Genomic DNA, 25,477 nt, shown 5'->3' with positions numbered 1-25,477 from the left:
CTATGTGAGAAGAAAATACAAACCACACAGTTAGTTGTCTGTAGATGCCACATATTTATTGGTCCCTTCTAAAACAGGATCACAGCATTTTTATCTTGCTGTAGTACAGAATAAATAAAGCCATAAAAATAAAACCATGTGGTTAGGTATTTTTGTACTGGTGCTACAAAGAGTTACATCTACAAATAGAAAAATATAAGAACCTTGTTTATTCATGGCTCAGTGGTTATCAGAGAGGGATGAACCTGGAAAAAGACTGGGAGAATTTCTCGTGAGTTTGACTGCTTCTCCGATGCTCCCAGCAACCCCCAGCCAGGCGTAGCCTCATGAGGAGGAAAAAGAACAAAGCTGGAGCACCCAACAAATCTTCCCATTTCGCGCTTCCTGAAAAAACCCACACTTCGCCCTTCCCAGGGGCTGTAAGGCAAAGCCTTCCCTTCCCCCAGGGACAGGGGTGCAGCGGGCCGGGCTGCCCAGAGAGCTGCTGCAGTCACCAGTGCAGGGCAGCTTCCGACCCTGGCCCTGCGAGAGGAGGCTCTTCGGAGGAGCCCACCGGCAGCTTCCCACCTGCACCAGCACGCAGAAGACCCAGCTGAGGCCACGGAGGCTTCCCTTGCCAAGTGTGGGATCGTAAAAGGTAAAAAAAAAGAACCCACTAGGTTGCTGGAAGAACTGCTGTGCCTCGGCAAACAGCGAACCTTGGTACACAAGGGCTGAGGTTTAGCTTATTCCCTAGCTTACGTTGTGTCAAAAAGAATTCATTCCTGTCCCACTCCTCCCAGCTTCCCAGCGAGGTGTCCAGTCTGCTTTGCACTCCTGCTAAGCCCCGCCATCCTGCGTTAGCTGGTCTGATCAGCAAAGAACTGACCCGCAGGTCAGCTGTGAGAACTGGACGCGTAGCCGTCCTGCAGGGCACCGTTCCTTTCTGCCCTCAGCCAAACAGCGGGCAGCAGGAGTGGGAGAAAACATTTCTTGTTGGATACTGGACGGGCAGAAGAGTGTGACACCTCTGCACCAAAGGGGATGGAAAAGAAGCAGTTGTAAGTTCTCAATTACACACACATGGAGGTACGTCACCTGAAGCACGCTGTGGTCCTGACCCCAGCACCGCTCGGCTGAGAGTCCTCTGCAGCGACAACACCTGACTGGAGGCCATCGGCAGTCGCAGAGCATCCTGGCTCCTGAAAGGAGGTTCGAGCAAAGTGTTTCCCCTCTCTTTCCAAGTTCTGGTTTACGTGGACACAGTGGTGCAGAAAACAAAAGGTTCAGCTTTGGTCGCTGATGGGAAGCCTGTCCTGGACAGTCACATTAGCTCCACGGCCTCGTGTTCCCCGTTTTCTTGCTGTACCATACAGCCGACTTTATTGTTGAAGAGCCGGGACAGGCTGCCCCTCTGAGAGCTCCTGCCCTGGGCAGACCTCTCCTTCTTCAAGCGCCGCTTGTTCCTCTTGCATATTCCCCGGATGTCCCAAATCCGTAGCGTGCCATCATGGGACGCTGTGTACAGCAACTCGTTGTGGATCTGGAACAACAGGGCCACGATTAATACCAACCCATACAGCTCCAAATCGGCACAATCAAACTGTCAAAAATCAGAGCGAACACGGCTTGATCTTAACACTTTGGGCCTGACAGCTCATTGCAAGAGCCGGTATAAATTATCACGAAAGCTGCTGAAGTGGGACGAGACATTACCAAGTCAGGACTCACTTCTCAGCCACTTCACAGAGCCATAAAATATAAACAGCAAGAGTTATTTATAACCTAAACCCACCAGAAAAGCAATGGGGAACTAAACCCGATGCCAGAATAGGCTGTAGCTGGGAATTTCTGTGCTGGTTTCAGACTGCTGGTTTTGAAGATGAAGCTTAAGGAGGCACCAAAATTGGCATCAGTGGGGGGTTCAAGAATGCCTTCCTTCTCACGTCCCATCTTCCTTGGCAGTTACAGGTACAATTCCTTCTTCCAAACCTGCAGTAATTTAACCTTCATTCTCCCCTGTAGTTTCATTTCTTTAATGGAACATTTGCTGCTGTTGGTAATGTTTCCAGTTCTCCTCACCCCGCCCTAGAAGCTGTCGGTCCTGATTCTCTTCCCCTTCCTGTGTCAGTCTGTCCGCCACAGGTGCCTGCAGTCTCCAGCAGCTGGCCGCCATAGCGAGCATCCCACCAGCAGGCCTCTACAGCAGCGTGAAACCCCGCACAAACACAGCCTCCTCCCTCCTCACCCATCCCTCGTTCATATCCTGCAGATCCTGTTAAGGTCACCACTTTCAGTCCTCTCTCTTCCCAGGATTTTTGGCCCTGTACACTTGGAAATCAAATTACAAAAAAAAAAAAAAAAAAATCCAAGCTTTGGTCTTGTCAGTACTTCAGAGCTGCATGGGGTGATTATCACCCAAACACATCCAGGTGACTGTCTGCCACACAACCAACTGGTCAGTACCCAGGAGTTCACAGTAAGACCAAGCAAGCATTTGCTAATTCAGAAACATATACAAGAGAGCACCATACTGACAACACCGTATACTTGGGATCAACTCCAAATGGAATTTCATCTCCTCTTTTTTTCCTTCCAGCTGTCAGCCTGGTAGAAACACTCACAGTGTCTCACGTTCTCAGTCAAAAGCCTCGTCCTGCACACAACTTTTACTGAGATCCTGAGGCAGGGAGATGTGGATTGTCAAACGCACAAAGCATCCAAGGATTCACACTTGCCCCCCAGGACTGCTTGCATGATGCCGGTCTTTGCACTGCCACCAAGGATTTCTAATTCCCCGCCTTTTAAACATCAGTCTCACTTGAGCCTAGACAACATACACGCGACCTTTCAGGGACTTCATTAACTTTTGGAAAAGTTTTAAGCCAGTGGCAGAGACTCTTCCATTTGTCTGGTAGGATGTGGGTCAGACATCAATACAGAGCTTTTTCGTCATCTTTGTACCTTCAGAAATATAGATCCTGGTGGCAGTATTTTATATAAATGTTTATATCCAGGGCAGCACAGGGAAATCACCACTAGCTGTTCACCGAGATCAGCAAGGATGGTACGCAGTTGCTAGACTGTTGAGGGATGCCACGCCCGGGGGGTTAGGGGGATGATGCTATGTATTATTCTGCTTGGATAAGGCACAAACTTCTTTTCTGCCTAGAGCATTGCAAACACTTATCATCGGGGTCTCGGAACGGAGGGGTCTCATGAGGTCTGAGTCCGTTCTCTGCCCCTACACAGGACCAGTTACATCCGTCTCTTTTCTTACAGTTGCTTGTCTAACCTGACCTGAGAAACCTCCAATCACAGGACTGTCTTTGGGGGCTCGTTCTGTGGTGTCGCTTATTCTTGTCATTTTTTTTCTAAAATTATATAAGGAATATTCAAGTCTGCTACATTTCGCCTTACCCTAGAACAACATCCAGTCCAAGGCTCACAGAACAGCCAGCCACACCAATTTCCACACAAGAAATGAGGGAGCAATCAGAAGCGAGAAACCCCAGCAAAGAAACCCCTTCCTGACCTGGATGCAGTTGATGATGAACTTGTGTCCTCGGAAGATCTTCTGCAGGACACCACTCTTGGAATTGAAAGCTCTTGCACAGGCGTCACCGCTTCCTGTGAACACTGCAACGCAACCACACAACACAGCACACGGCCAGACGTGAGCAGCCACGTAAGGTCAGTTCACGCGAGTTCAAAAAAGTCCCTAAAGCTAGGTCACAGAGGAGCCCGATGTATCATTTTTAGGCTTGACTGTCTTCTCAGTTACAGCAAGTTCAAACCATTTTCATTTCGCTGACCCCATCACACTCATTTTCATTCGTATTTTTCAAAACACTGAACTGCCTTAAGCCTGAAGTTCCTACATACATCAGCATTTCACTCCACACACAGTTTCTGCTCTTCTCTTCCACATATATTTCCCTGCCTAAACATGCCTCAGTAATTCTAAGCAGGCAATTTATCTCGTCTGGTTTTAAGGATTTCCACTAAGCCTTCCATTTGTTTTACCAGTTATTTCCAGGTTTCCATTCAGCAGTACGGCACCTTCACCACTTCTGCTCCTGCATCAAGCAGCAGAAGCATCCACACAGTAGAACTGCAAACCACTGCTACCGCCTCTCACACTAATAATATGAATTTGGCCTTAGCTTCATTAAAACATACCCCTTTTCCCCTCTATTTTCAACCCTAAGCTTACTATCAATAGGTATGCCCGTCTCTGTTGAAATCTCACAGTCAAATCAGTCCTCAGAGGTGAGTGGCATGCGTAGGCAGCTTTGCAAAGAAGCTCTACAAATTCTTTCAGCGTGGCAGATTTCTTCAGCTAAACCCCGTAGCTCAGGATCTTTGCAAGCAGTAGAGCCTTTAAGTGATTCAAGGTCCAGGCTATAATCCCTGTTCCAGTATGGCACAGAATTATTTGAGGGGTTTGGCTATAACTCTTGTACATTGTACGTGTGCTACAAGGGAGGGGGGAAGTAAGTAAATTAAGCACGACCAGGGATTTTGGCTGTTCATCAGGTTTCCTTTCTCAGCACTTCAGGATCTTCACATCACATCCCCAAAACTGCTGTATGCAGAAACTGTGAGGCAGCATTGAATATTTAGATTTAATACTTAGCAATATGCCCAAAAATGAGCACATTTATGTACTTTAAGGGTTACAGACTGTCTTCATAAACACTCACTTTCCTTCACTTAACCCAAATTCCTCAAGTTTATCTAGAGATAAATACTTCAGAACTGCAAAAAGCACTGCTCCCTGCATTTCATGTCTTTGCAAAAGCCTCTAGTGTGAAAAGATTGTTACAAAACTGAAGTGCCTGAAGACAACAGATTCCTTATCTTTTGGGGGAGGTTGGGCACTGGATTCCTAAAGAGAAGTGAAGAAATTATCACGGCAGTAAATTCAGGACTACAACAAGAGATGAGAGAACAGGCTACCTACTGCCATCAGCTTTTCAACTGCAAATTAAGCAGCAGGAGGCTGGGTACTACCTGTGTACACCTTCGAGAAACCTCTGGATGTGGCCAACCAGTGTAATTTTATATGGGCCACTATAAATCCAGTTCCCAACGCAATCCCGAAAAAGCATTGTGTCCCATTCTGCAAGTGACAACAACGTACAGCAGGGAACAGAGTGCAGATTTTTTTTTTTTCCCAGTGAATGGAAATCACTTAATACAATTACACACATGCAGAGAGTAGGAACCAATTAAGAGCTGTTTTCACTATGCAGCTGTCAGTTTACTTTAGCTATCGCTAACAGGATTTTGCTTTTGACAGACATCCTTCATGTCTTTTGAACTGTCGCTCTAGATTTCGGAAGTCTCTTTGCACCTCTGAGTTTCAAAGGGGAGCTGTTGATCTAACCCAGATTTAGCATTTAAATATATGCTTATATATACCAGCTGTGAAACAAACAAACAACAAAAAAATAAAATCAACAATTCATTTTGATTTTTTACTGAAATTTCATAGACCCTTGGGAGGGAGAACAGGTTTTAAACGTTCCCCTGGAGTTTTTGCAACATGAAAAAGCATAAAGCGCAATAATTTTAGATGACTGTGCACATACTGTAGGAGAGAAATAACCAACATAATATCATTAAGTAAATTAGATTGCGAACCAGCTTTAATCGTCCCCATGCTATTAATTACACAAGCAGACTGAGGAAAGCCACTAGAAACACATCCTGGTGATTTAAAGCTTAGTTCTCAGATCTGTCTGGACTCCCTGTACACAATAAAGCCATTTTGGAAACACACATATATTTTTCTTCTCATTCTTCAACTATATTTTCTTAGTTAGACCATAAACCCTCTGGGGCAACGAGCCTTTGGGTACTGATCAGATGGCACGCAACAGAATGAAGATCTTCTAACTGAAAGTTACCACTTCTCAGCTGGGATTCTTTCCATGTTCTTGCACTGGTGCAAATGCAACACAAACTGTAACAAACACCACATATATTGAAGTACTTTCTCTGCATTTCTGAAAGACAGATGGACATACAGTGCTGATCTGTCCCAGGTGAACAGCTAGAATTTTAAGCTACGCTAGCTCCAACATCTGGTAACCAGTGAACATGTCTTTGTAATTCTAATCGAAACAAAACTATCAGATACTGTGTAAATAAGTGATCAATGTATTACAATAATGCAAGCAATCATAGTATATAAATTAATTTTTAAGGGGAAATTTCCTCTTTCAAGAATTAAAATGCATCTAAGTTCTATTCAAACAAGTCTCTAATGTTTTTTCCAAGACTTTTTTTCTACCCTTCAAGTAGAACAATTCAATTCTCCTTGTTTGACGTTTGTAGTATTTTCTATTTGATTTAAAATGAGATCTTAAATAACTCTGTGAACACTTCTGTCACACTATCAGCCTGTTCTTCACAGGTCTGACTAAATGTAGCCGTACTGCCTGCATTTTAAGGAAAAAAAAAAAAAAGGAGTGTTATGGAAAAATAATGTATGTGTATGGCAGGGACAGGGTGGTAGGATGAGTGGGAAGAGAGAGAAAGCTGCAGAGCTGACGGGGGTGGCATCAGATAATGAAACTTTTGTTTGAGCCTAAACTTTCTTTAAGATGGTTTTAGAGAGTCCAGTCAAGTCTGTACTGGTTGCATGAAAAGCAGGATTAACGCTGAGGAAATGCAGCTCTGGAGGTCTCATTAATGAAGGAGACAGTCTCTCCGTCTCCCACCCAGACATGAAGATTCCTTACTGGATCAGGCCAACATCAGCTTAGCACAGTTACCTTGCCTTTGAGTAGTCTTGATGAATTCAATGTTTTGGTTTGTATCTTTATAATTAAAATACACATGCACACACAAAAATAATCAGTATTTTGTTTGCCAGTGTTTATCCTGGATTAAAACTTCTGGGTCACTTCCCCTGCCCTACCTGCCTGCATCTTTGAGCAGTAATAACTTCAGGGTGCAGCATAAGCTCAGACCCTTTCACCTGCCATTTCAGGCTTGTAGCCAACTGCAAAAGCTGAAATCAGCAGAAATTATAACCTGCAGGTAGGGGAGAGTAGCAGTAGTTCTGCAATATAGGTGAGCAGAGCTGAAATTAACCATAAATCATGATGAACATTTTAATGGAGAAAAGTAGTGCTGTAGGTCTAGTGCTGAAAGGAAGACCAAAAAAAGGCTTCCTGATTAAAATCAAAGTCTACCTATGGGCTTGGTTGCACGTTAAGTTTCCAAACATCATTAAGAAATCCATTTAGTTACAGGGTTATAAATGTGGTCAGTCAGCCATGGCAAGCATGGCGCTAGACAAGCGCCATTGAACTGCAGCCTGCCCGTGCAGGTACAGATCTCTTCCAGCGTGCACCACCTCGCATTTGTCAGCCATTTGTCCCATCACACTGACGTTCTGCCCAAACAGGAACCACTCATTTGCTGTTATGTTTGCTTCACAGCTAAAGTACAGAAATCGAAATCAGAAAAGAATTTCTAGGTTAGCTTAAGACAGGCATTGCCATCCCGGTTACCCTGAAGGAGAGAAGCCCTTGTTTGGGAAGCAAACGAAGGCGCGTCCGGTCTAACACCAGTGGCAGGATAAGACCAGGATGACACACAGAGAGGTTCATGCTGATAAAAAGAGGCGCAGTCTTGCAACCCAAAACTAGAAAGGGATAGATGACGTGCAGAAGGACAGCCAGCCAAGAGAGGGATTTAAAGAGGGAGGTTTCATGGTCAGAGTACACTGTTCTGTCAACAACAGACAGTTATGTACGGATACTGCTATTGACAGGAGTACTGCAAGAGGGGAACTGAGTCCCCAGCACGAGTCAGGCAAGCAGTGCTTGGCTACTGCAGAAAGGTGGTTTGGGGAACAAATACATGGAAGAGGACAGATAAAGGCAAAAGAACTTGCAGAAAGTGAGTCCAGGTGACGGTCAAAGTCTGAACGAGAAGCCTAACTGTTAGAAAGCAGCGGCGAGCATCTGAGAGGCGATTCTGGTTTAGGACAGTCCAGTACACAGCACCCACAAGGTAGCAGAGGCAGGCACAGGGCCGCAACTCCAGCAGCAGCATTTGCTGTCCCTGAGAAGGCAGAAGCAGCAGACTGACAGACATCAGACTAGTGAGGTGAAACCACGTCTACACAAACAACCCACAGACAGCTCAGGAGTTTAGCCACTTCCCTCGGTAACAGAACTAAAGCAACTGCCTCTTCATTTGCCAAAAGAGGGAGGTGGAAAATGGAGGGAAGATCTAAGCTTCCCACATGGAGTAGTGCAGCGAAGTTTGATACTGAACAAAAACACGTTGGAGTTGAAAAAAGTGATAGTTTCACAAGCCTTCAAAATTACAGTATTCTCTATTAACAATCTTTGATCAAAGACAAACATCGACAAGGAGACAGGGGATTGCTGAACATAGGAAAGGCAACTTACAGATCCCAGCGTGGTATTTCAAAGTGCTAACGCTGTGTTTGTGAGCCTTGTACGTTTGGATTCGCTCCCCAGTGTCTACTAACCAGCACTTCACTGTCCTGTCCGCGCTTCCTGAATACAAGTGCCGATTCACTAGCTGAAGGGAAGAGAAAAAAACATCAGCAATAGTCTCTCAGGCACATTCGTGAGAGAACTGCACTGAAGTGACTCATCTGAAGTCACGGTTTCCAGCCCAACAGCCAGTTACAAAGAGCAACAACTACACCTTGAAATAGAGGGATGGTAAGCAAAACCAACCTTGCATTCCTCACACTTGCCTCTCCCATTGACTTCTGGGCCTTAAAAACAGCTCCCACATTTCAGAAGATGGAAAACTTTGCCCATCTGCTGGTGCAAGCAGGCGGGATTTCAGCAAGGTTAACAACACTAACCCTACTTCCATAATTAGTTACATTAACACAGCCTCAAAAAAACCCTGCAGTTTCTGCAAAGCATATTCAACAAGAACTCTTAACACATTCTAAGTTTTAATTACAACAAAAATTTCAGAATGATTTTGAGTAACAAAAAAGAGTAAATTAAAAATAAAATCCTATGCAACATAAACCAGGGTTTAACATGATTACTCTGCACAAGATCAGTATTTGGAAACACTATCTCTTCCTTGAAACCATTCTGTATCTGTGTTTCCACAAGTCTTTTTAGACTGTGTTATTGAATGATTAAATAATTAACCATCCTTACACAGGTTTTTAAACATCTTCAATCAGATTGTCTTCTGCTGTGTGTTTAGAGCAACTCTGCCCATAAACCCCAAAGAAGAATGGTGCCTCCTTACGCTAGCCATCCTGCACATTTTGTGAACTCAGTAGTGGTGGAGGTTGGGTTTTATTCCACACAGACATGACAGAGAATGACACAAAGGAGGACTGCAGTTGGGAAACCGAGACAGAGAGAAAACAACTGACCTGTGCAAGAGTACAAAACTAGCCAGTACACAGTAACAAACTATCTGATGCCTGGCAGCTCAGCGGGGAAACTTTCCACAGCACAGAGAAAAATCCTGCCTTCTATGCCCATCTAACGAAAACAAACTGAAGGTTTTAACAGCCACCATTACGTACAGCTCTGACTGCATGCTCCTCCGAGCAGAGGAGGCCCAGCACTTGCCATCTGCAGGCACCGTCATGTCGGCAGCCAGTCATCGCGCGCTCTCACCGCGATCCACAGGCTGTAGTCTCGTGGACTTGCAGCAGTCTCTGTATCAACAGGATGGAGAGACTGGAGGGAGAACCCCGACACCCCGCAAAGAAACCCAATTTGCAGAAGGAGTACTGACACCTTGTCTGCCCTCCGCACACACAGATCAGAAGGTCCAAATGAGCAGCAGAGCACTAACCCCTTACGCTTCTCAGATGTCTCCAGAACAAATGACGTCAGCTTGACGTGGGTCTTGCTCTTAGGTTACTTTTAAGGGTCTTGTTCTTCTGTCATTATTTATAATAATTATATAATTATTATAATTATTATTTATAATAATTCTGATAATTATAAACATTCGGTCCCTACTCTTTGCACACTCTGTATCTGTAAGCTTGGAATGTTTTCATGCTCCCCCATCTCCACTCGCATTCCAAAAAGGAATCACCCCATTCCCAAAACGCATCGTAAGTGAGCTTTGTGCAAAAACAAGATTTGCCCTGTGTTGCAACAACATGAAACAAAAGGCATTTTAAGATACCAAGCACTACAGTGATGGGACTACGCTAACCCACGTAAGAAGTGCAGGCAGACCAAGATCACAGAATCACAGAATCACAGAATGGTAGGGGTTGGAAGGGACCTCTGTGGGTCATCTAGTCCAACCCCCTTGCCGAAGCAAGGTAAGATGATCACTGGCCACAGCTCCCAGCAGCCCAGTTGCAGCAGTGCGTGCCACCCTTCCTACCAGCAGAACTTGGCCCACAGGACAGTTTTCACAGCTAAACATCAGGAGCTTGTAAACACATATCACTGCTAAAAGCCAGCAGTACTTGAAACGTCACATCCTATTACTTTTAAGCTGTTTTAGCAATGGCATTAATACTACATCTGAATGAGCAAAGAGAAGGAATGACAAGCAGCACTAACACTGAGAGCTACAGAGTTAGCCTGAGGAAGGTAACCTGACTTCTAATTTCCAGGCTCATCCTGAATAGGCATGAAGAGCATTGTCACGTTGCACCTGCTACATGGAAGAGGATGCTCTGAGTTGAGATCCTGCCATGTTGTTCTTGGCCAAGTCCACTGCATTTCCTTCACAGTCAGCTTGCTAGCAGCATCAACCCACCCACTGAACCCTCCTGCAGGTAAACACTGCTCTGCATTAACAGTACATTAGGTTACACTGCTTCATTTCTACATTTAAGTGGGTGTATAAACACTGAAGTGAAACAAAAAAGCTGCAACTTGCCTAGATTTGCTAGATGTAAAAATGTGTTAAATGACATGGACTTACTCAGGTAATTTATAGCACCAGGATCGTAAGAGCCATAAAAGCTTCCGATGCCCAGTCAGAGATCTGGTGAGATGGTCGGCACACCAACCATCTTCATTGAATTCAAAGCCCCTGTGCTATCCAGGCTGCCCCATGATACACTTTTATGCATCTTCTTCCTCCTCATCAGTTTAAGCAGCTGAGCACAGTAGCAAGGATTCTCAGCCTTGCATGGAAACCATCTATCGGATGCCACAGACTAAGCCTGCAGCACAGCCAATAGCAAAACCCAGTACAGGCTCCGACTGTCACACAGCCTCTCATTTCCAGGGCATTTTTAAAACACAGAGCACAAAACAGCTATTAGTGTAGAAAGCCATTAAGAGCTATCAGCTCAGGCTGAAGCTGCAAATCACATCTGCCTTCAGAAATACAACGCAGGCATCATCTCATCTAAATTGATGCAGATATCTACAGCTAAGATAGTCCCCTTACAGTCACTGCAGTCTAGGGCATAAGGGCATAATTCTTCTCATCCTGAAGCAGATGTCTGAAACAAATCACACCTTAAAACTTGCTGTTTCTCCCCCCTGACAAGGATAACCTTCTCAGCTGTAGCCATCTATATCACAGAATCACAGAATCACAGAATGTTCGGGGTGGGAAGGGACCTCTGTGGGTCATCTAGTCCAACCCGCCTGCCGAAGCAGGGTCACCTACAGCAGGTTGCACAGGACCTTGTCCAGGCGGGTCTTGAATATCTCCAGAGAAGGAGACTCCACAACCTCCCTGGGCAGCCTGTTCCAGTGCTCCGTCACCCTCAGAGGGAAGAAGTTCTTCCTCATGTTCAGACGGAACTTCCTGTGCTTCAGTTTGTGCTCATTGCCCCTTGTCCTGTCACTGGGCACCACTGAAAAGAGTCTGGCCCCATCCTCCTGACACCCACCCTTGAGATATTTACAAGCATTGATAAGGTCCCCTCTCAGCCTTCTCTTCTTCAGGCTGAACAAGCCCAGCTCCCTCAGCCTTTCCTCATAGGAGAGATGCTCCAGTCAATTTAGGTGAGATGACTCCTCCTTCACTTGACTAAAGATAGGTCTAGTTTACAACTCCAGCCTAAGTGACAACACTTCAGATATCTGTATTTAATGAAAAAAATAATAAACATCACATACTGTTCCCCTAGCCAAATCACCTTACAAGTAGGCCCCACGCTCTGTGTAATGTAAAATAAATACCTTCCCTACTTTATGGATGGGGAACCATGATATAATGCAACCGAAGTCCATCCAAAAAAGGACTTTAAATTTATAGCATCCTAACTTTTGACTGCCCAAATCCCAGAGTGCAGCCCTGATTTTAGCAGGCATGGTGGTGTTGGGTTGACAGTTGGACTGTATGATCTTAGAGGTCATTCCCAACCTTAATGATTCTATGATTCAATTTGGGAGGCTGATCCAGGCTGCAACCGTCCCCTCCTACAACGCGCAGGAAGCATTAGGTGCTTCAGGGCAGTTACGACAAGCACAGTATTGCTGAAACAGGTCAAGAGAGCATGTGAAAACAGATGGGATTCTGTCTGAGAAGTGCAAGACAGAGGCACCAATCCAGTCTGCCCATGTCAAATTGCTATTTTTACACCAGAGCCTTCTTCCAGAGTTTACACCCAAAAGGTGCAGCTGTCCCCCAACGCAGACACCGCAGCCTTGGCTCTGACTCACCGAGGCTGGACGCACTGTGCAGATGTCCTCGTGCTGGCTGGGCACAAGCCACCTTTGCTGCGGAGGTCCTAGGGTCAGCCACCAGCACAGGTCCTTCGATCCTGTAGTACTTTTTCTTCAGTCATGACTGTATTGAAAACTATCTAAAAAGCCCAAGAAAGAGGGGCTGTAACACAGTTCCCCTGCCAACTTCCAGCCAGGTGCCCAAAGCACTGATTTCCAGCTAGGTCACCTTCTCCCGGCTCTCCCTTTAGGACTCTCGCTAACCTCCTTACACCAGCTGGGCTTCTCCTATCCAGCAGTTATGGGACTCTCCAAATGAGTTCCAACCTCCTCAGCCACTTAACCCAGATCCGCCAGTTCTGTCAGACTACTGGGCAAAACAGCATGTTCCCCTCCTTCTTGTCGTGTTCCTGACTGACAGTGTCCACAGTTGCCGTTCCTTGGGTTAAACATCCCCGCTGATGTGCTAGGCTCAGCAGATCCGTCCCCTCTGGGGAGCTGGGCAAAGCACACCAACTTCTTCACTAAAACACTAGATCACGCTGCAGCTTTGGTAGGACCTAAGCCTCCCTGCTGCCAAGACCAGCACCCATTTTTGTGTACGGGCATCCACGAGCAGTCATTTTCAGCAAATAGTTGTGCGCTAGGTCCCCAAGTGCATAACTACCAGGCCTTTCTAGCCCGAAAGCTCCAAAGCTTTACCCAGTTCCCTAGGTCCTAGTCCTATTCTTATTAAAGTATTTAATTTTCTTATTATTTAGCAGGAAAAATGTAAAATGTCACTCAATAGGTTTTTCCAGATATACCCAAGTCTGTCAACTCTTGGTTTAAAAACGATCAGTAGAAACAGTTACATATTCTAATCTGCAAGTGCCTGGAGAAGCGGTGATCTTTTCAGAGCTGTATTTTCCTTGGCTGGCTTCTGAGCAGTCTGCTCACTTTGGCCAACTGCCCAACAAAGCTCCTGACAAGGAAAAGCATGGCAAGGCAAGGACACCTGGAGCAGAGCAGACAACACAGCACAGGTTTGAAGCTCAGATACTAACGAGCTGAGCAGCACTTCAAACCCAAGTAGCTTCAAAAGAATTAAAAACCTGATGGCAGTCAGATGCCCAGTTCTAAAGCCTCAGCCAGACAGCGAAAAACCACTGCACTGAAATCTGTAATTTCGGACTTAATTTTTCTCATTACTCTGAGGGACTTTGCTTTGAACCAGATGAAACACTGAGACACAAGAATGGAGCAAATTTGTCTTAATCCTCAGGCCAAAGTACTGTAGATGCATTATTTCATGAAAAATTTCAGTCAGACTTGCTTGTGAGTAGCAAAGTAACAGCAGAAGCAAAACACAGGTTGTAAACGCTAAAGTAGTTATGGGCTTCACTGTTAAAAAATGTCAGTTTTATGCAACTCTGACCTTGGTTGTAGCCCCTAGACATACCACAGTTTGAATTAAAAAAAAAAAATTATCACATCTAGGGTTGGTCTCTCAAGACAATCACAACCCTATTGCTCCACGAGCCTGGCTGAACTGAATATATGGAGCAGCTTAAGAAAATTTCCACCTGTATGAATGCCAAAAATATCTGCAAAGCAGCTGTTCAGCAGGTATTTCAACCTTATAGGAATGGACTTTGCTCTCCCAACTAGCCTTTGCTACCAGAAACAATTTAACCCTCAGCCAAGGAGAGGCAATCGGCTCTCCAAACAGATTTGGAGACATCCTCTTTCTGAAGGTCACTGCACTCAGACTGGCTCCCAGGAACTTCATGGTGAGTTCACACCAGCAATCGCATTTCCCATTGCCGGCTGATTCTTCACATGAGGGTCAGTATTCCCCCAGTCTGCCAGTTGGGTCTTCTGTTCACAGCCACTTCTAAGTGAAAAATCACCAACTTGGACCAGCCTCAAGTTACAACTATGTAAGCCTTCAGCAGAGTTAGACTTTCAGGATCCCATTCAAACCACACTCATTTTAACAAGCTAACGAACTCCCTGTGGGCAAGAAATTGTTTCTTTTCCTGAGAATCCATCTAGAATGAGCTCTCTGGCCTGGCTGTTAGAGAACGTTTTTCAATTTCTTTACTGCAGTGCAAAGTAACAGTCCTAGAAACATGTTTCTTTTCTACAGGTGTTGCACACATTTGTATTCCTCTAATTCGCATCTTCATCCTCTGATGAATTATGCAACAAATACAAACACAAACTACTAAAAATATGTGCACTTCATTTAATTAGTGTGACAAGAATAATATTCTGTCCCTGTGATCACAACAGTTAAGCGTACAAACAGAGTTCGGGCAATGGCTTTGTTCAAAGCATTCTTTTCTTCTAGTCAGATTTAAAAGGCAACTAAAGGGAACGGTCCAAACAAAGGATCTTTTGCAGGAGAACTAGAAGCCAGTCCTTGCCCACTCACGTTCCTTTAAAACTCCTTTTGCAAGAAAGTTTTCTTGCAAGAATGCTTGCTATAGGATCCAAGCTAAATTCCAAGCTGGATCATTTCTCTCTGCCAGCTTTTGGCAGCACAATTCTGATAAACACGCAGAGGCAGAACAATCAGCAAAGGACACAGTAATCCTTGCAAACGGTTTGCAAAGCTACTTTGGAGACATTTAGAAAAACACACACAAGTAAGTATTTAAGGCAGGGTTATTCAGCCTACTGCAGGCAGTCACGTTCATGAAAATACATGTTTGATTCTTAATGGCAAATACTGGTCTTTAGCCAGGCCTGAGATTGTTAAGTGGAAGCACTAGCACGAGCTGTGTGATTACACTCAGCCAACCCTTCCTTTTTCCCATCGCTTCCTATAAAATCTCATCGCTGGCTCTTCTACGAAGAGGCAGTGCTCGGAACAGCTGCTGTCCCTTCCCTGCCAAGCTGTCAATGCACTGCAGGAGAAACAGAGTGAAGAGTGCTGGCTGCTCCACTGCTAGTTACCTTGCCTGACTATGAGAGCGGAGCATATAGGCCGCCAAAGCACCTAGCACGCACACGATTCCCACTGCAGATAGAAAGTCTCCTGGCAAAACTTCCCTCAGTCTAATTTAGATAGTGGAAGGAGAAGAAGAGTGGCGTTAGAATACGTTGGTACCTGCAGCAGAAATGCTTTGACAGCAGACCGCACACAGTCAGTCAGCTGCTAAATCACCTGAACAGCTCACCCTCTCCACTCCGCTGCCCAGGACCACCAAGGACAGGGGAACAGGGAAAGCTAACAGCTCACCAATGCTTTCAGTTCCACCGTGCCAGGTTAGAGTTGCTTTCAGGCTCCTCCAACTTAACGCTAGCTGGCAACAGCACCTCAAGCTTGTCCGAGCAACTGAGGAACATCTGAAACCCAAACTTGCCTGTGGCATCACTCTTCTGCTTTTCACACATCAGCACTGCAGGAAGCAAGGTGGGAAACATGGGTGTGCTTTATGGCTATCTACCCAGAAACGTCCCTGCAAGAAGCTCCAGCAATTCCCATTCACTGCTGCGGCGACACTATTGGTATTTACTGGAAAGTCAGGGGAGACAACTGGAACAGTCTAGACCTAATTTGCAGCAGTTTCGAACATCCTGGGGCACTCCCGCTAATAAAAGTACTTTTTAAAGTTAGGGAAAATATGGTCTCAATATCCAAATTTTTCCTGATCTGTGTCCAGGACAAGAGATCACACTGAGCATTTCTCAAACTTTTTGAAAGGTCACCCTCCCTCAGGGATCTTTATTTGAATAAATAAAATGAAAATAAGTCTTTATTTTTTTTCCCTTTATTCTCTCCACACAAGCACTATACCACCCAAAGAACAGACCTTTAATTGCTGGTACCGACCCAGCTCCTCCAGGACAGGGGAGTGAAAATCTTGTGTAATTAGCAGCTCACTTTTGCCCTGAAGAAAATGAACTATTGTCAACAATTAAAACTGTCTGCTGGCTACTGTGAGAAACTCACCATAGTCCTTCCTGACCCATAGTTTGAAAAATACTATCCCAACTCACTGCCACAGATTGCAACACCGTCACTACGCAGCCTTAGGCAAAGAAGGCTCCAAGAGCTTTTTGAGAAGAAAACAAAAATTGAAAAAAAAAAACACAACACCTCTCTTCAGGAAGTTTCCCTTCTGTTGTAACATCTTTGTATGGATTCTGGTGATTGACCCCTTTCTAAAAGAATGAAAATACCATGTGGGCTGTGCTGAGAGGCAGCCAAGTGGAACAGAAGGGCTAGCGTTGAACCCAGTAAGGAAGAGGGAGGATTTAGGAAAGATCGACAGCCTAAAGCTATTCAACAGCAGTACAGCGACTGCTTAAGCTGGGATAAGTTTTAGAGGCCTAGAAACGAAATGCTCTCTGCGGGGGCAGTACGTACCTCAGCTGGACTCTTCCAGCCTCAAACATCAACTGGTGATGAGAGAAGTGAGGGGCTACCAGTTGCTCACAGCTAGAAGATTTGGCCAGGACTGTTGCCAACACAGTCTTGGCAGCAGTAGTCTTGTGTACTACAAATTGTTCAGGTTTTTCAAACAGATGTATTGGTTTTGCTTTTCTTTTGCCCTACGAGAAGTTCTGTTTGTTTAAAACCATTGTTTAACTCCGTGCTCACAAGCAGAGAAGCGCTGCTCATTGTTGAGCATTCAGACTGTAACTGAACTTCCCAGGCTTCTGGGAGAGGGTCAAGCCAGTTTTGCGTAACAATTTCAGCAAGAACCCAATTAAATTAAGCAAGCTCTGTTGTTGCCAATCTGTGCTTTGGACAAGGGTTACAATTAAACAGCAAAACATAGCGTGACACTAAGAACAGCAACAGATTTACTTGAGCATCCTCAAAATGCATTACCACAATATCATAAAAACAAGCTTTAACACTGAGAATTTACCCAAGCAAGACAAACATTGCTCCAGGGCAACATGATCTTGTGTGGCGCATTTTCCTTTCTAAAACTGAAATAAAATAGAATTCCTTCAGTCCTATCAGGTTTTTAGTCTGCTAGTGTCAGCTGTGACTACCTTCTTTAGAAACAAAAGCAATATTTACTAAACAGCTATTAAAAATACATACTGTAGCCTCTGTAAAGGAAAAGCACTTATGGTCAACAAACACAAACAAGCAAAGTGGTGAGAAAAATTGTTAACTTTGGTCAGACACATACATTTAAAGACATTTAAGGCTTGCTGACGTGAAGCTAAGCTGCAGACCATCAACAATTTAAATATGCCATTAGCATTTCTGCTGGATAATGGAGTGTACAGGAGGACAATCCTTGTGTGGTAGTTCCCCTTTTCCGTCTGCCTAACCACCTCCTCTCCTCTGCAACATTAACAAATCTGGCAACGTTCATCAGAAAAAATACTGCAAACAGAAAAACAGGGTATAGTTTTTCCGGTCACATTAAATTTTTCCCTCTCATTCACCATTTCCTGATTTCTCTCCCCCATTCTCTCATCTTGGCCATCTCTTTCTCCCTTTCTTTTCTTGAATTGTGTCTGTGTGGCTTTTAAAGCAAGATTTCTTTCAGCTTTATACTTTCCCATTATTTTTTTTCCACAATTTTGGGTAAGGTTTTGGGGTATCAGGTTTACTCTGAATCTTTTTTCACCTCTCCATTTTTAGTTATCTGACCCTGTGTCAGTTTACTTGCTCAGGTTATTTTTCTTCAAAGTCTGGTGATCTCGTGTACACAATGCCACGCAGATGAACAGTCCTCCCAGAAAACCTACCCATGAGTTTCAAGACCTAGGAGGATTTAAACAGAAACTGAGCTAGAAGTTAGAGCAGTATAGCCACTAGAAGCCAAGAGGATACCACAAAGTGTTTCAGGGAAGGGGGATTTGTCTCAAGACCACAGAGGACTATTATTTTGCTATCACATGAATGTTTAACTTTACCGTTTATAACCCATCTCAGAAGAGCTTCTTCACGAATGAAAAGAGAACGGAGACCCACATGAGTTAGGATATGGATACCCACTCTGAATGGCTCTTGAAGAATACTCTGTTCTTACCTCTAGGCAAATTACTGATCCTTGATGCTCTTTGAACACTTTCAACTGCTCACCAGTGACAATATTCCACGTTCGAATGGTGTAATCCGTGCTGCCAGAAAACAGTTCCCTGTTTGGTGCGTCAAGTATAAGGCATAAGACAGCCCCAGTGTGTCCCAGCAGAGTCTGGTAACAGCGCCCACTGGACACCCACCAGACCTTAACAGTGCAGTCTGTGCTACCTGTCACCAGCAGGTCTCTGCTCACTTTCTCCTCCTCCTCCTCTTCCTCCTCCTCTTCTTCAAGAACATCCCTGGAGGAATAGTGAGCTAGAGTCAGGACACAGTTCCGATGGCCCCGGAATTCCTGGATTTGCTTCTCCTTGTCCACACTCCAACAGCGGGCCGTCCTGTCATAGGAGCCACTAAAGAGATAGTCTTTGGCAACCAGGATCCTGCAAAAAATAAGGCTGCCTTATATGAACATTATCATTCTTTTTCCACAACCATTTTTTGTCACAATTTCAATGCCAAGCACACTGAAGTTAAAAACAGTAGCATGAAAGTATATAACAACATCTATAATCCCAATTCAGTGTCACTGTTTAATACACATTACTTATGAAGGTTTTGTTGTTGTTGTTATTTAAAAAAAACAAAACAAAACAAAAAACCACTTCCTTTTTTCTACTTTTAAAATTGAGACACCTTATTCATGTACATTGACGCAGACATTTTTATGCTATAGCACTGTAACTCCGGGCATTTGTGTTTTTCTAAAATCTTTTCCAGCAGCACTATTATGTACTTTTCCTAAGTTACATATACTAGTTAAGTTTGTTGTGTTTTGTTTGTTTTTAAAACACTCATTCTTGATCAATATTTATTAGTATTTCTTTACAAATAATTATTTATAAACTGACCAATGAAAACAGCTTGGAATTAAAATAACAAAAAAAAAATACATTCCAGGAACCTGAACTGTATCTGACGGTGTGCAAAGATAATCATCTTTCCATCATCAAATGGAGAGAGTGCAGGAAAAAAAATATACACCTAATTTCACTTAGCCTGGGATCTGAAAAAAGGTAGAACGAGAGCACCCCACTTCTTACATAACTGAAGAGCGAATCAGAGATTACACCTCAATAATTCAACTTACTGGGCCTCCAAAATAATGAGTTGTAACTGCACAAACACATAACAACAGAAAAATCTCTACAGATCGTATTTCCAAACCAAAGATAGGGAACATTATAACCTGTCTTTGTCAGCTGAGTTTGGTCCTCTGGAAACTTTCAAACTGACAACAAAGTCATATGAACAGGGAACACATTTCCCATTTGCTGATTCAAGCAAAAATCAGGCCAGTGCCAAAATACAGACAGAGCCAGCCTTCCTAACTATTTACAGAATCTAGCTACACATTCTTTGTGGTTTGAGTTTAGCAAGGAACAAAAACACCCACCCACCCACCAAAAAAAAAGAAATGTAAAAAAAAACCCCACAACAATCTTTGACTGCTCTATTTGAGATTAATTAAATCCAGTCCAACTATTAAGAGGCACTGTAAATTGACAGGCCAATCAGTCACGCATAATCAGTTTAATATTAAACTTCATTTGCACAAACAGGAATAGTAACTCCAGAGAGAGCCCTGGCTTTATCTCTCTTACTGACACAAAGGCTTGACGGGATGTTGTTAAATATATTTATCAGCAGCATCTGCTATCAATTGAATAATTTCTTCTGGAATTTCATTCCTAGCCCGGGATTCAATTCCCCTGCTGTGCGCCTTTCATTTTTCTCCTATCTGCTGTCTATGGATGTGTCAGCACTGTTGCTAGGAAAACTAATCATTGCAGCACAGAACATGTGTAGCATGAACTCAAAGGTTTACACAACCCATTTTATTAGTGTAGTAATGGAGAAATGCAGTAAAATGACAATATTTGCAATAATAGATTACAGGCACACAAGGGAAGAACTCCATGGAACCAACCTGTTAACAATTGATGTGTGTCCTCGGTAAATGGCCAGGCACTGACCCGTCATCACATCCCACTTTCGAATGGTATGATCTGCACTACACGTGAAGGCAGCCTCATTTTCTAAGTGGCAAAAGGTGATGTAACTTTCATGTCCTAGGAATAACAAAGCAAATAAATTCAATCACTGGGCGTGCAACCAGGACAGACTGGTTGAGCTCTTCACCTTGACTAAAAGAAAAATAGAACAAATGGACTGAAACTCTAAACGCACTACCATGTTCTTCAAATTTAAGGATTTGTATAAAATGCAACATTTTTAATTAACAGCAGAAAACTCTGCTTCATTGATATAAGGATTAAGTGAAAGAGTAAAACAGTACAGTTCCACCAATCAGGTAGATTGAACAGTATTATAAACACATAATGAGCTACATTAATATCAGTATAATAAAACTCGGACTACTGATGTTTAAAACTAGTACAAAAATGGCTTAGTTTTTTTAATAAAGAAATGGTTTTGCTTCTTTCTTCTTAAGTCAGGCAAAAAGGCTGCACTTCGACCCAGCCCATTGATTGTCAGGACACAACAGCCCTAAATTAAAGCATGAAACTATGAAAAAAGGAAGCAACATGAGACTTACCAGCAAGTTTTAATTTCATTGTCCAAGCAGAATGAAATGCAAACAAAAAAAAACATAACTGGTAAAAAGTCAGCCAATACTTTCCCCATTATGACTAACAACATGAACAAAAACTACAATTTGCAAAATGTCTGCATATCTTTAAGGAAATTACACAGAAAGAAAGAATAAGAGCACAATTATTTACACAGTATTCAGAGTATGTTGGGATTCTACAGTTACAATAAAACTAGACACAACCACTCCTCTAAAATTTCATGCTGAAAACAGGGTAATGCTGTTGAAGAGGAATCAATATTGCAACCTCAAGCTTTTGTTGTTGCTTAGCAAGTTGTGCCATTTTTCTGCCGTGTCATCAAATGCACCACATTTTAAAATCACCTTAGGATTCAAGTCCCAGCTTTGTCCAAGATGTCTCACGTGAAATTGTTGACACCTATCTAATTGTTGGGATAGTATTACCTTGCACTGTTTTGTTTTAATTATTTAGACTGTAAGCTTTCAAGATCAGCACTGTTTCCTCATAAGTAACTATCAGAAAAGGGCCCCAGACTTTGGTTGAAGCTGGTGGGCCCTACTGTGATTCAAGTAACACTATTCTTTGAGGAGAAAAATAAAAATATAAGGAGGACAAATATGATTAAAGAGAAACCGATGGACAGACAAAGATATTAGAAAAACAGGATCATGTTGCAGAATAGAGAGATGGTAAAAAAAACTGAGGGAAAGCAGACTGCCCAGTAAAACACTTCGTTCCGCTGACAGCAAAAAACACATTTTATTACAACTCCTGTAGTTTAAAAGCCTTGTTGTAGCTCAAAAGCAAACCAGAATCCACGTTACAAGCACACATCTTTTTTCCTCTTAAGTCAATTCACCAGATGTCAGAAACTAAACAGATCACCAGAGCTACAAGGAAAACTACACCCCCCCTCATATTTTTGTGAAAATGTTTTGCAAAGCAGCTTAAATGGGACAGGTTTTGACCACCAGTATTTTTCTCACAGTATCATGTAATCCTCAGAAAAGATCAAAAAAGATCAAAAAAGCATTCTGGTTACTGCACTGGAGTCTGTCAGTCAGATTTTGACCATCGATTTTAACTGTTCTATGACAATTCTCGAGCCACATACAGGATGCCAAAGCCCCCTGTAGCAGACAAGATCTGGTGCTGGTCTGGTCAAAAGCAGCCACCACAGAAGTCTGTTGGTCATGCTCTGGTGGAAGCTTGAAACTGTGTTATAGATATAGGTTTATCAGTAATAGCTTGTAGGATACAAATTTACACTACAACTGTGCGCGTGCATAAATACAAAATGCATACAATTATCTGATTTGACTGACAGTTCGCAAACCATCCAGCCAACATTCTTCAGAGTTTACCCCAAACACTAGCAGTACATAGGCCAGATTCTGAATATTCTCCAATACAGTTCTCTTTCTAGTTAAAAGTTAATTAGTGGTTTAAAGGCTTTTCCAAGCCTAAAGCAAATGCAGTGAGTTTTCCAGGAGCTAGAACCATGGCAGGATGTGGGGAAAAAAGAAGACAATACTCCATAGTTAAAAACAAGGAAGAAAACAAATAAACAACAACTAAAGAAATCACAGCAATGTGATTTCTTCTTTGGAAGAAAAAAAGGATCAGAAATTCCAAATTTAAGAACTTTTTTTTTTCCCCCCTGTATTAAGAGAAAAGAACATGAGCGAGTGAGAATACAAACGTCTTTAGTCCACAGCTGACCCCTGCATGACTGTACTTTCTACAGTTTTTCTTTTCAATTATTGAGATGCTAGTCTAAGGATAATAAATCTTGTTTAAAATGCAAAATCAAATTAAAATGAGAAAGCCCAGCAATTAACATTTCTCTGTGTCAAATGTGGGGGAAAAACATGGCCTATTTAGTAAGGTTTCTTTCCAGACTTCTGGGTCAAGAGGTTCTAAAGAAAGATTGCCTCGAAAATGAGACGATTAAAAGGTCCCCAAAACAAAGAAAAGAAGAGAGATAGATACAACAACAGAAAGTCCAGATTTCATCAGGGTGCATAAGCGAGGCCTTCTGGAAAGAGACGCAAGTTAAACAACTGCTAAACTCCACACCCTGAGATAAAAGTATCCATGCATCCAATAGCGCTGGTAACCTGTTTTGGGTTGAAACAGCTTCTGCTTAACATTACTACAACAAATACTCAAAAAACACAAAACAAAACTATCATGATTTTGGCTGCCCAGCAGGCTGCAGTGACTGAAAGCGAACAGAACATACTGTGTGGCCTGTGCCAGGCCTCAGACTCCAAAGCTAGGCAAAAAAGCAGCCACTCTACCTTGGAAGTGGCCATGGCACTGGCTGTCGGCAGTGCTCCAGAGCCGCGCAGTGCCATCCTCGCTACCCGTCAGCAGGCGCTGCCCGTCCGGGCTCAGGCTCAGCCAGTTGATGCCTCCTTGGTGATCCGTGCAGACCTTCACAGCTGAACCACTGTTCCCCATCCTGCCGCTCCCGGCGCAGGGCAGGGGCTGCGGGTCAGATCACGGGCGCCACACAACTTCCAGACCGTGCTCTGGGCCTCCAGACGTCTCCCACCGATCGGCTTCAGCCATTACCTCAACGCCGAGAAACCAAGCAGGGCAGTCCGGACTCCTGCACAGGGACACACAAGAAGAGCAGGGCACGTTACACCGCTCCATCTCCCCCGCGGACACATCGCCTCCTCGGTCCGGCTGCGCCGAAGCCCCGGAGCGCCTCTTCCCCCGCAGGAGCCCCGCCCGGCGGTGGGAGATGGCTCTCAGCTCACCGGCGCCTCCTCCGCGGGCACAGGGGCACCTCCCGCCCCTCGGAGCGGGCCCAGGGCCGCACCTGGTGCCCCGCTGCCCGGCTGCCGGCGCGCTGCCGCTGCTTCTGCGGCTCCAGGGCGGACTCGGGGCAGGCTGCGGAGCGAGGGAAGCCCAGGCTCAGGCGTCACCCCAACGCCCCAAGGGGCCCCGGCCCCCCCCCGCCGCCGGATCACCTCAGCGGCCCCCAGCGCTCCCCGTCCCGGGCTGCCGCCATCCCTCCCACACGGCTCTCCCCCCCCCCGCTCCCGGCATCCCCGCCCTCGGCTCACGGCCCCGGGGTGGAGGCGCGGGGCTCGCCGCCGGCGGAACGGTGCCTCCGGGGAGGGGAGAGCTCGGCGGAGCCGGCGCCGGGCCGAGCGCGGGATCCCCGCCGCCGTGCCCCCCTCACACCGCCCCGGGGCGGTTCCCTACCCCCAGCGCCGGCCCTCTCCGTTACCTCCCCCTCCACGCTAGAGCCGCTTCCAGCCGCGGCAGCTCCCCCCCTCCCCTCCCCGGGGCTGAAGCCGCCCCTTACCTCATTCCAGTCACCCGGCGGCGAGGGGAGGAAGAGCTGAGGGGCCAGAGAGTCTTTCCCGCCTGGGGACCCTCTAATCCCCGCACCCACAGCCCAAACCACCCGGCTCCCGCACGCCCCGCCGAGCGCTCGTCCTCGATGGGGGGAGGGGGGGGGCAGCGCTTCCCGCCTCACGCTTCGCCCCCTCAGCCCGCCCCGCCGCCTCAGGGCACCCCCGGCCGGCTCCCCGGCGGGCGGCAGAGCTTGCTCCCCGGCGTCTCGGGCCGGTGGTTCCCGGGGAGGGGGGACGGGACGCGGAGGCTTGCGCTGGCGAGCTGGGGGTTGGCTCTGAGGGGAGCCATCGCCTTTTGTTCCTCCCGTCGCTCCCCTCCCCTGGGCCAGCGCCCGCCGAACTTCTCCTCACGAGCCCCCGCCCCCGCCGGGGGAGCCCCGAAGCCCCTCTCTCGCTCTGCACCGACCCGGAGCTTTTTGGGCTGTTTGTTATTAATAAACCCCCTGCCCCATTGAATGTACAGAGGGTAAATCCGCTGGGAAGAGTGACACGGGGAGGGCCAAGAGCCCCCAGCGAGGCAGCAGCAGGGTCCGACGTGGGTCCCCCCCACAAGAAACAGGGAGCTGCGGCTAATTTGCTGCCGAAAACATGGTGGCAGTGGTAGGGTAAATCACGAAACCCGCTTCATTTGATCAGAAAAGCACCTTTTTGTGCGGAGCCACCAGCCTCGGAACGAGCCTGTTGGCCCCGTCTCAGCGTTTGGCACCGGGGCTCACTGGGCGCTCGCAGACGGGGAGCGAGGCGTCAGCCCCGCACCGGCGCGGTGCGTTTGGGTGCGTGGGCAGGGCAGGCGCGCGTGCGTCAAACGGATGCTTCACGGGGTGCGTGACTCCGCATGGCGCGTCCCGGCAGCGGCCAAAC

The 25,477-nt window shown here is 45.5% G+C and overlaps 1 protein-coding gene across 7 annotated transcripts; it reads right to left on the bottom strand.

The window, feature by feature from the left end:
- Positions 1–34: 34 nt before the first annotated feature.
- Positions 35–24,814, bottom strand: WDR86 (WD repeat domain 86). Of its 7 annotated transcripts, none has more exons than XM_075419817.1 (7): positions 24,565–24,814; positions 23,543–23,856; positions 20,591–20,732; positions 18,611–19,058; positions 8,418–8,553; positions 3,515–3,618; positions 35–1,522 (listed from the first exon to the last, which is right to left on the bottom strand). In XM_075419817.1, the coding sequence occupies exons 2-7, from the start codon at positions 23,703–23,705 to the stop codon at positions 1,304–1,306; spliced, it is 1,212 nt and encodes a 403-aa protein (XP_075275932.1). In that variant the 5' UTR covers positions 23,706–23,856; positions 24,565–24,814; the 3' UTR covers positions 35–1,303. The 7 variants fall into 7 exon arrangements, with proteins under 7 accessions (XP_075275932.1, XP_075275933.1, XP_075275934.1 ...); XM_075419818.1 differs by lacking the exon at positions 24,565–24,814 and adding an exon at positions 24,320–24,428; XM_075419819.1 differs by lacking the exon at positions 24,565–24,814 and adding an exon at positions 24,011–24,132.
- Positions 24,815–25,477: the final 663 nt, after the last annotated feature.

Source organism: Opisthocomus hoazin, chromosome 4 (genome assembly GCF_030867145.1).
Source record: "Opisthocomus hoazin isolate bOpiHoa1 chromosome 4, bOpiHoa1.hap1, whole genome shotgun sequence".
NCBI classification, from domain to species: Eukaryota; Metazoa; Chordata; class Aves; order Opisthocomiformes; family Opisthocomidae; genus Opisthocomus; species Opisthocomus hoazin.
This window is presented reverse-complemented; position numbering and strand designations above follow the sequence as displayed.